Source organism: Bemisia tabaci, chromosome 7, assembly GCF_918797505.1.
Source record: "Bemisia tabaci chromosome 7, PGI_BMITA_v3".
Lineage (NCBI taxonomy): Eukaryota > Metazoa > Arthropoda > Insecta > Hemiptera > Aleyrodidae > Bemisia > Bemisia tabaci.
In genome coordinates this window covers 46915096-46926318 of record NC_092799.1, presented here as the reverse complement: position 1 = coordinate 46926318, position 11223 = coordinate 46915096, and the positions used below count along the sequence as shown (strand labels likewise).

At 39.9% G+C, this 11223-nt stretch overlaps 2 protein-coding genes across 9 annotated transcripts in view; one reads left to right on the top strand and one right to left on the bottom strand.

The window, feature by feature from the left end:
- Positions 1 to 1273: 1273 nt before the first annotated feature.
- Positions 1274 to 11223, top strand: part of Roc2 (Regulator of cullins 2) — a 144483-nt gene continuing 134533 nt past the window's right edge. Inside the window, exon 1 of the mRNA XM_019049588.2 lies at positions 1274 to 1717. Within this exon, the coding sequence (XP_018905133.1) occupies positions 1582 to 1717 (136 nt within the window). The 5' untranslated portion in view covers positions 1274 to 1581. The remainder of the gene's footprint in view (positions 1718 to 11223) is intronic.
- Positions 6471 to 11223, bottom strand: part of LOC109035808 (Trehalose transporter 1-1) — a 134359-nt gene continuing 129606 nt past the window's right edge. For all 8 annotated transcript variants that reach the window (XM_019049581.2, XM_072302242.1, XM_019049582.2 and 5 more), the window contains exons 7-8: positions 10655 to 10958; positions 6471 to 9123 (exon numbers count right to left, since the gene is read on the bottom strand). In XM_019049581.2, coding sequence (XP_018905126.2) covers positions 8825 to 9123; positions 10655 to 10958 — 603 coding nt within the window. In that variant the 3' untranslated portion in view covers positions 6471 to 8824. The remainder of the gene's footprint in view (positions 9124 to 10654; positions 10959 to 11223) is intronic.

The window sequence follows — 11223 nt, the reverse complement described above, 5'->3', positions numbered from 1 at the left end:
AGCATGTCATCACAATTTGGTGAATGGATTTCAATGTAATGATAAGAATTGATTTCTGTTAATACGAAAAAAGTGCTTTATTTTCATAATCTAAATGTATCACAGGGGGAAATCTGTTGAAAAGCTTTTTTCAAGAACTCAGAAAGAACCAATAATTTATGAGGGAGGGAATCTTTTTTACACAACTGTGAAGTCTTTACTTCGGAAAAAAAATAAAATAATAAAAAAAAAGAGTGTAAAACGCTCCTTAGAAAACCATCATGAATTTTTCCTTGAATTTTTTATGATTTACTTTCTTGTTCCCCTTGTTCATACTTTTTATGTGTTAAAAAACAAAGCAACAAGTGTGGTTACAAGTATTTTTTAACACTTTTTCCTTAACTTTTACCACTTGAAGATTTCACTTAATATATACTTACATACTTACCAAGAAAGAGTTTCTGTCTGCAAATTTGATCCATTTTTTTTTTCCTGGAGGTTGTGAGTTGTCTCTCAATTTTAAAGGTTTTTCAACATTAGTTGCAATGAAGGATAAAAACTTATCAATTTTAGGGACCTCATAAAAAAGTCAGCAGTTTTATCAATTGATTCAAAATATATCATATTTTTGAGTGGACAAAGAAATTGTTTTCCTCTATCTAAGGTTTCGAGAGACTTTGAAATAGGTCTCACATGCAGTTCGAGAATCATTCCTGCCGAGGGATCTAACATCCCACAAAAAAGAATGCATATGCTTACTTGCTTAATGAATCTACTTGGCTCACCCTCATTTCCCCGTCATTTGTCATGAGTGGCAATTAGCACTTTTTTCTATGCTCATTCAAGAAAAAATGTTTTTCCTTGTTGAGCGTTATTCTGCTCATTTACACCTACGTCATAGAGAAAAAAGAGGAGGTGTTTGCATTTCAGGCATCTTGGAATTTTTTTGATGACGTAGGTAGACACGGCAACTTTTATCATCGATTGCCTTGGAAATGGTGCAGTTTATGGAAAAAATGCATTCTACTTAAAGTGTTTGAAATTATCTAATGAGTTGATTTAAGCAAAAAAATGGGACGTTATGGTCTGTCTTTCGTATTTCGAATTCCGGATTTTGCTGACTAGGATGTACCGACCTACGTCACAGGGTACACAATCCTCAAGATAGGAACACCTCCTTTTTTTTCTCTATACACCCACGTAACTATTAACTAATGATCATGAAATCTATCTTTTCATATCAATCATTCGTTTTTCACAGCAAGCGCACATGTGTCTTCTCAAACCATCTCAAACATAATTTTTAGTTTTTCCCGCTAAATTTAATCGACCAATGAAAGTCATGCAAAACAGTAGGAGCTCACAAGTGGCCTGTGATTGGCTAATTTTTCATGAATCAAAAGTCAAAACATAACCTCACTTTCTTTTACGTTCGTTTGTTTTGATTGATGTCAGACAGACTTTCCCATTTAAAATGTGTGCATTAATTAATTTAAAATTCTCTTGATTCATAGTCTGCATACGTCGTGACGGTAGTTTATATTGTGCTCTCTCACGCCACCAGCCCGTTTGTAGTTTCCGTATTTCTTAGCCATCAGTAAAATGGATAAAAACGACGCTGATGGAGACTCTTCAAAAAATGACAAGATGTTCACTCTGAAGAAATGGAATGCGGTCGCCATGTGGAGCTGGGATGTTGAATGTGACACTTGTGCCATTTGCCGTGTCCAAGTCATGGGTAAGTTCTATGAAGATAATGTTCAGCTTTGATTTCGATCGTCCTGTTAAGAATACCCCCGGTCAAAAGAATTTCTGTCGCTCCTCGGCAATGGGTGTTAGGGGCAGGTCTGTCTCACATCTATATTTATGACAATCAAGTGCCATAAAAATCAGCCCGCAAAGTTCTTGAAAACTTCAATGACTGCATCACCTTTCTTGCTTGAGGTTCTCCTCGTTCAATGAAGTATGGACTGATTCAGTGATAATGTCATAGTATCACATTGCAGTTTGATAGTTCAGTTGTAAACAAACACATAACCTTGTCTTTAATTTGTAGCATTGTGAGGTGCATTGCTATAGTCTCCGACATTACCAAGAGACAACAACAATTGTTGTTAGACTCTGGAGGAATAACCAGCAAACTTGCTACGTCAGTCTCTGAACTGCTTTCCAAGTCCCTGATCTCCCGGGAACCTGGGGACGGAGACTACAGGGAGCAGTGTTCGAAACTCACCTTTGAATTTTAGGAGCCATGTGGCGTATCAAGCCCGATTTTTAGGCGCCATTGAAGATTTTTTAGGGGCCAAATTGACTTTTTGCCTATGTATTACGGCGCATTTAGTGAAAAGTTAGACGCAAGATGTTTTCGTAACAGAACTAATAGTAGCTGTAACTTGGGGAAGACAAAAGCACTAAGAATGAAATCGTGGAGAATAGAAAAAGCGATTAAGCTTTCACTTGTAGCGCTGAAAATCCTGAGTTTTTCCAATTCAAATATAGATTTGTTTTTCTTTCTTTATGTGACTTCCCGTGAAAATCCAGATTTTTAGGGGCCACGTTGGCGCAGGGTCTTCATTTTTTAGGCACCATGGCCGATTTTTTAGGCGCATTTGGCGCGTTGGCGCCTGTGAGTTTCGAACACGGACAGGGAGTGATGTATAAGTTGGGTCAGCTTTACTTCCTCTTCACTTTGCGTCTTTTTTCTCCGCTAACATCTAATGAGGTTTTGGGCCTGCTGTTGATTTATAGTTATGAAAGTTTTGAAAGGTGAGAAAGTGTGAGTTTATACGTGTGTCCTTTGACTCTTGAATTTTCTTGCTTTCATCATTTTATGGATTTACGCACTTAAAGTTACTATGGATTTACACACTTACAGTTGTGCCTTAGATGATGTACTGCATGTTGAACTTGGAGGTTTTCATGAAAGATTCTGCTGCTTACCTAGTTTTGATGTAAGGCTGTGTCCACGAAGAGAAAGAGAAACCTTTATGCTGAATCAGAAGCTGATACAGTGTAGTTTTATTATATTTACCTACCACCCTATTTCTTTTTTTCTCCCTCTGTTTTTATGGACATTGCTGAAATCCACAAATTATCTGAACTAGGCACTAATTTTTTAAAATTTTTAGTTAGGTTCTGTCACGTCAGTGGGATTTGTTGAGTTTTAGACGGACTGAAAAACGTCTAAGAATCCTTGACGCGGCGGAAAATTTAACGGAGTTGTGGGAGAGCAAGAAATTAAAATATTTGAAGGGCCGAAAAGAACTGATGTATTGAATTTAGAAAGTTACAGAATTACATAGAATAGTCACACTTAGAATAAATAATGCCAGAGGAGAGAAAATGACATAACGTAGTACTACGGGTCAAGATGGTAAAAGGACCTCGAGAAATGGGCAGCGCAAGCTTTTATAGACTTGCTGACGTCACAGGTGGTGAGACAACAAGTCTACACGCTATTGGCTGGCTATAATCAGTGGAGCTATCAGCTGCAAGTTCAGTAATAAAAGTAATGGGTAATTTAAGGTGATGGCTAGGAGATAGGACTGAAAAAGAGGAAAGTGTACAAAATCCAGCCATCCCTAATGAGTGAACCGAATATGCATAAGAAATTTATAAGTTTAGAAAAGAACAAGTTGCAGGTAATTTAATACCTGTGACAGGTTCTGTTCATTCAATTGGTGGTGTATTTTGTTAGACTAAAACCCAGGGACATGATATAATCCAAAGCTTTGAGGAAAAAGATGCCTCAAATTGAGCGGAATATTTCCTTCTGAACAAGGTCAAATCAACTGCAGGAGAGGGTGGCAGTTGACATCTCCTCCCCTTAGCCCTTCTCAATTAAATTGGCTCTCCTATAATCCTGATTCTTCCCAGGAACTGTGCCTGTAGCTACTAATAGCTTAAATACCTACTTCCAGTCAGGGCCGGATTAAGGGGGTGGCCACATGGGCCGCGGCCCATGGCGGCAAATCTATAGGAGGCGGCAAATTTTGCAATTTTTTTAAATGTAGGTATAAAAAAAATCGGATTTAGGAAAAAAATTACTAACGAGAAAAGGCGACAAAATCTCTCATTTCCTGAGAGTATAGTAATTTCTAATTTTGTCGTCTTTCAGTGATACAAGAGACAGCACCTTCAATTAGTCGAGTTAAGAGAGAAACCAAACACGCAATTTGGCCTGGAACGGCGCGACTTAGATAGAAATGATGACGAGGACTTAAGATGAAAAGGAGAAACCCTCGGTGTGGCGATCGACATTTAACATATATTAGCGCCTACCAGACTGCACGAATACTTCACGCATTGCATCAAACACAGTGCGGTCGCGGTCATTGCGGTCAGCGTGAAACGGATAGCGCCTACAAGAATGCATGAATACGTTACGCATTGCGGCAAACACAGTGCGATCAGCGTGAAACGCATAGCGCCTACAAGACTGCGTGAATACTTCACGCATTGCGCCAAACACGGTGCGGTCTGCGCGGCGCGGCGGCGGAAGTTAAAATCGTTAAACCACATTATTTTATGTTCGTTCTTTCATAAATTTTTCGTTCATTTCTTATGAATGGAAGGTCTTGTCCACACAGAGATAGTCTTACGAAACTTAACTTTCGCGCAAAGTTCCATGAACTTTTGCTAGTAGTGTTGTCAGGGCTTTCCCAAAAAATGTGTTCAACACGAGTAAACGCGTCTTATGCACCCTTCCCCCGCTGGCACGTTCATTAGATGGTTTTCATTGATGTTTCAAAACGAATGAGAAGGGGGCGGCAAAATACAGGCGGCCCATGGGCGGCAAGTAGGTAAATCCGGCCCTGCTTCCAGTTGGATTGCATTTTGCCAAAAAGAACCAAAAGCATTCCAATGCTTGCTAGGATTGTGCAACTTACATTCTTGGCAATACCATTACTGAAATCATGCAAAAACTTTAATTTATGAAGGCAATTTTTTTCATGAAGCTATAGTTCATGAGAGTAAAGCTAAAACTTGCTTGGATGATCAGTTTATATTTGCAAGGTAGGTAAACAAAGTTGCACAATCTTAGCGATATTGGAATGCGCTTGGTTCCTTTTTGCGAAACGCAATCCATTTTATCTTCTCGTTTTGATCAAGTAATTGACATTGATGAAAAATAGCCCCAAACCTGACACCTTACATGAACAGCTGTCATCTATTAGCGTGTTGTGCAACTGGAAGGGCTCTTAGTTGACGGTCAGAGGTCACCAGGTCTGTAGCCACTAGCCATGCATAGGATTATTTCGAGGCGTAAGAGTTTTTGCCTAGTCGCTTTAATGAAGGAGAACAACCTGGCGTCGCAGAGTGCGGCTGTAAGTAAGCAATCGAGTGCAGTGTAGCGTGCCTTCGTCGGCACCAGTGGCGTGGCGTGAATTGCGATGTATCGATTGTTATGCCATTTAAACCTATGGTAAAGAATCGATTATTAAGGTGCTGTAAACACCCTGTCTATCGATCTTTTTCCATAAGATTAAATGGCATAACAATCGATGTATCGCAAAGCACGCCATGCCACTGATGGGGATAGCAGGTGAACACGTTCCAAACAAGTTGAAATTTGCATATCCTTAGAGATCTGTCTGTGTGCTTTACTTTTTTGCGAAACTCAAAACTTGTGAATGGCAGTAAGGTTCCTAACGCCTCGAAAAGTCTTTGGACAGGCTCAATTTTTTTCCCCTTTTCTTTTTCTCCAGAATTTTCAAGTGCTCTCGGAATGAATCTAATTTTTAAAAAAAATCGTCTGGTAGTTACCTGAGAGTCCTTGAATTTCGCCTCGTTCAGTTTTATTTTGTTGATGGTCTTTTGCAAAATTGTCAAGTCAGGAAATGAAGGCCTGCCTACGCAGGCATTTTTCTCGGTCGAGCTAGGGAAAAGATATCGAATTTGTAAACGTATTTTTTGAAATTTGTAGCACATTGGGGGGGGGGGGGGGTAAAAAAGTCCAATCTTGCGAATCGAGGATCAGGGCAAATGTGAGGCAAATCTTAACTCGTGAGGCAATTTTCTGAAGTGATGCATTTTTTCTTTCGCTGTGCGCATTACTTTTAAAAACTGGGCCTGCTGCACGTTTGGTCATGAGGCATCAATAAAACGATGTTTCAAAAAATATTTCCCGCCAAACAATATTCTTAATGACTTTCTCCTCACTCTGAATTTTGATTCCTTCTTTGGAATTCGACCTTTGGACCGTCCCTCCTTCCTCACCCCGTCCATCGTGCATCTTAAAAAATGATTTTATTAGAATAGGGAGGATTTTCATTCGTGAAGTTGGAGAAAAACTGGGAAGTGTTAAGAAAATTTGGTAGAAGTTGCCCGGAATTTTGTCGGTAAAATCAACGGAAAAGTCACAGAAATTTGAAATTCGACTAAACTTGCAAACCTTAGGAAGAAAATATTTCGGACATAACTCGAGTGCAGCCTGAAAATAATATCGTCCTCGAACAGCTCTAGGATTAGATTGAAAGGAGAAGACGAAATTTATTTTGAAAATAATTTATGTATTTAAAACAATAACAAAATTTCAAGTCTAAAACTTGGGTTTTCTCGTTTTTGTTCTAAAATCTTCATTTCCTTTTATTATTCTCTTACGAGCCTCGATGAGGCTTATTACAATTTACATTCAATTCGATAGTAATAATTATAAGAACAATAAAAAAACGTTTAAAATTCACAATAAAACTAGATGACTATTTTGATTACCTAAGTTTCTACGTTTATTTTGGAACTTTAGTTTACAATCAGTCGTCTGAGTGAGCTAGTCCTCAGAACAGTGCGAATCAATTGCGTTTCAGAGCACCCTCAGCACTATCGGCTGTATTTTTTTTTTTTTTTTTTTGTGTCTCCATAGGGTCAATTTGACAGCATTTATTTCTTCTATGACTAATCATAAAATAAATAAATAAGTAATAAATAAATAAATAAGTGAATAAAAATTAAACTAAAACATACTTGAATGTATAACAAAAATAAATGCATAAACAAGATATTATTCTCACAATTCGAGTGAAATGATGTTGGAGTGTATAAATCAACGTATACACTCCAACACATTCGGGTTTTTCTTATCTCCGTCCCTCTTGCAAAGAGTTCAAGATGTTCAAATTTTAAGCTGTCTAACATTTTGAGCATTGAAAAGACAAATGTACAAGCTACAAAAGTATTGTGTCCTAAATCGGTTTGAGCTGAAAGCTTTTGTTTGATAAAGTATAGCTGTGATTCCTTGGAAAAGGGCTGTTAGTCAAGGCACAGGGCATACCATCCTCCTTCTGTGCAGTCACAAGTTTAGCTCAAGCTCTTTCCTTACGTATTTTCGTGAGAGCGTATTTTTTTTTTCCAACGCCTGAAACTAGCGGGTTTTCGAGTTTTTATTTTTTAAAATATGGCTTATTGTGGATCAGAAGTATACCGGTTTTGCAATTAGAATTTTAAATGCCCATAAAATGGAATTTTTTAAACTCGGAAAATTTCATAGGTCAAACGAATTAAAAATGGCGGGCAGTCAAAAGCTAGAAAAACGGATGGTTTGCTTCAATTTTCTCCGCTTTCATCCTTTATCATAAAAATAATATCATTAAACATCTACTCGTGCCATGATCACAGATTCTATTTGCTTTCTACGTCTCGGGTAATTTGCCATCGCCAAACCCTCACTCTCCATGAACTTCATTCTTCGGTGTCTTTTATTAAACTTTTTCGATTCTCTCGATCACAAGAATCTCCCTCTCGAAAAATCTGCGCGTTACATAATTTCGGTTTCATGACCACTCTACAAAAACAGCACCCCAAGACTGAAGTCATGTGCGCAACCTATCCTACAAAGAACTCAACAAAATTTGGAGTCTCGACTGAGGTAAATATCATCATTTCCAATCACTATCTTGGTAACTACAGTAAGTCAATTTACATGAGCACCATTTTACACGTCAAATTCCCTGATTTCTTTTAAAATCATCACACAGCTAAAGTTTTTATATCAATCGTATAGTCAACAATTTTAAAAAAAACAGCACACTAATACTACATCACGCAAGTTTCTAACTCCTATCAAGCCGGAAGCACAAGGAGTTTCAGGAACTCCATCATTGAGAAAAAAGTCGATAAAGTCACAACTCTCCTGGCTCTCACAAATCGACAACATTGCTTTCTTCCCTCTCAAATCCATTGTAAATATCGATTCAAATCGATCGATTTTCATACATTTAAACAGGGGATGGGAAAAGCAATGTTGCCAGCTCTCAAAAACTGCTATGAAATACAGGGAATCAGCGTTCCCAGGAGAATCCGTGAGCCTACCGAGTTTTTCCTTCAGTGTCATAGCCTCCGAGTCGCTTAACTTTACGTATTCCTGAGGTGAGTTTCGGAAAAGTTTCCTCAGTCTGCACTTAAAGCATGCTATGGAATGTCTCAGTTTCGTCTCCACTGCGCGCCGGATCACTCCCGCGTCAACGCTTACAATTCTCAGTAACGGCTAAATTTTGGAAGACGAGAATATTCGATCCGAGATCGCACGCGCTCAGTGGCGATTCTCGCAAGTTGGCAACGCTGTTTTTCTCTCCACTCAAGATCGATCATCGATAACATCCCCATTCGCAGCTATGATAAAGAATCGATTATCAAGGACACCTTGTTTATCGATCCTTTTCAATAGATTTAAATCGATGTAGAGAGAGACAGCTATGCGAAATTTCAAGAATCACCGCTGCGCGCGTTAATTTACACGTTGACAAATTTACAGGTCCTTTCGTTATTTACAGTAGAAAAAAGTCAAGGGGAGAGTAACTTGTAAAAGTTTTTGTACATTTTCGAGATATCTTGTCTTTCGGCGACTCGCTTACACAGCCATGGGGAGGGGCTTGAGGTTGGCTATGGAGCTCATTCTTCGGCACTGTCGGACGGGGACCTTGGGGCCGCCGGTGAGGTTCCTCTCGATGTCCTCGAGACTCTTGCCCTGGGTCTCCGGCACGAAGAGAACGACGAAGACGAGGCCTACGGCGCAGATTCCGGTGAAGAGCCAGAAGGTTCCGCTCGAGCCGATGAGAGCCAGCAGGTCCACGAAAGTCTTCGTCACGATGAAAGTGCACGACCAGTTAAAGCTCGTCGCTAGAGAAGCTGCCGGGCCTCTGATCTTGGCTGTAACGCAAACGAATCTTACCGTTAAAAACTTTTCAGATGAATTTTTTTTTACCAATAATTTTTTTACCATTGATAATTTTTTTTTGCTTCACTCGTGTACTGCTGTGCCGTGCTAAGGAAAAACGCCGTATGAACACTCGAGAGTTGGCAAATTTCCCTTGATAAGACATGTATTTTTGACGACATTCATGCATATTTTTCCTTGAAATTTTCAGACATTTTAGATTTCATTGCGTGCGATTGTCTGAAATTTTTGGAAAAACTTATTCAAAATTATCCTAACAAAGTCGGTTTTTATCGAAGGAAACTTCGCAACGTCTGAAGGTTCATACGGCGTTTTTCCTTAGCACGGCAGTGCTGTGCTAAGGAAGAACGCCGTGTGAGCCCCCAGACGTTGCCATATCTCCTTTCATGAAGAACGAATTTCCTGGGAAAATCTGTGCAAATTTTTCCTCAAATTTTTTAGACAGCTTTGATGGTACTTTAATCCAAAGTATCTGAAAACTTCAAGGAAAAATATGCATAACTTTCTTCAAAAATACATACTTTACAAGGGGAAATTTGGCAACTCTCGAATGTTCACACGGCGTTCTTCCTCAGCACGGCAGTGTAGGATTACTATCCAAGAAGCACGGAGAAAAAATTATCAGAGCACCCGTAGGAGCGTCCTGTTAACAATTTTCAAATCTGATTTCTTTTTGAAGCAGCCGGAATTCCCGTCAACCCAATGAGATTCTGTTTTTCAAATTCATGTTGTCTCATAACACTCGCAAGTGTTTCAGTTCGCGTGTCCTCGTATTCAAGCAAACTTTATGAACTTCCTCGAAGGATGGCTCGTTTTTATGGATTACTGCTATAAAGATCAGCTTTTAAAACTTCTTCCCAAAGTCACGTGAACAGATCGTATTTATCGGTTCACTTTGAGCTTCCATTTTGACGCCATTTTGACGAATGGACGCAAGGCTTAAGGAAGTGTCGAGTCCCCGAAAGTAAAAGCTTCAGTGGCGTGGCGTGCTTTGCGATATATCGATTGATTTGCCATTTAAACCTATGGTAAAGAATCGATTATTAAGGTGTTCGCTGCGAACACCCTGTTTATCGATCTTTTTCCATAGGCATAGGTTTAAATGGCATAACAATCAATATATCGTCACCTTCCAGGCAAAGTATCACAAGCGCCATGCGACGTTTAAAAATTTCCGCCGCCATTTTATTTCTTTACTGAGAAATTGTTGGTTGAATCTGTTTGGAAATTTCACTAAATTTTATCGGCAGCACAAAGAAAATTCAGTGAAATTTTCGGACAGCTTCGTTGAACATTTTCTCTGTAAAAAAATAAAATGGCAGCGGAAATTTTTAAACGTCGCATGGCGCTTGTGATACTTTGCCTAGAAGGTGACGATATCGCAATTCACGCCACGCCACTGAATAGCTTCTACCTGTCACCAAGAGGCCAACGGAGGGTCTCTTGTCTCCGGTTTCAACACTCCCCGAAAGGTAAAAAATCCAAGGTAAAATATTGTATTACCTGGTAGGATCTCGCCCATCATGAGCCAGGGGATGGGTCCGAACCCGATGGAGAACCCGATGACGTAGATGACGAAGGAAGCGAGGGGGATCCAGCCGTAGGCGGTGACGTCAATGTTCCTCTCTTTGGCCCAGAAGAAGAGGCCGAGGACCCCGAGGGTGGCGATCATGGCGATGGAGGAGATGTAGAGGAGCACCTTCCGTCCGAGCCGGTCGATCAGCATCGTCGCCACGAACGTCGAGCCGAAGTTGACGATGCCCACGATGATGGTGCAGATGTTTCCGTCGATCGTGCTTCCGGCTTCCTGCAACATCGTAAATAGCAATCGTTAGTCAACAGATTCGGCAATCCGCGGGGCGATTATTGAAACTGATAGACAAAGCTATGTACAAAGACGACAAAAGGGATTTGGAGGGATCCTATTGATGGAAGCGGGTGGTAGCGATGGACATAGCAGGTAGGTAATGGACCAACTAACGGCAACCCACGTGAAACCTGACTGTACAGTTAGTCCATCATTTTCTTACTTAGTCTATGAAAGCCAATCATGCCAACCAATAGGATCGCTC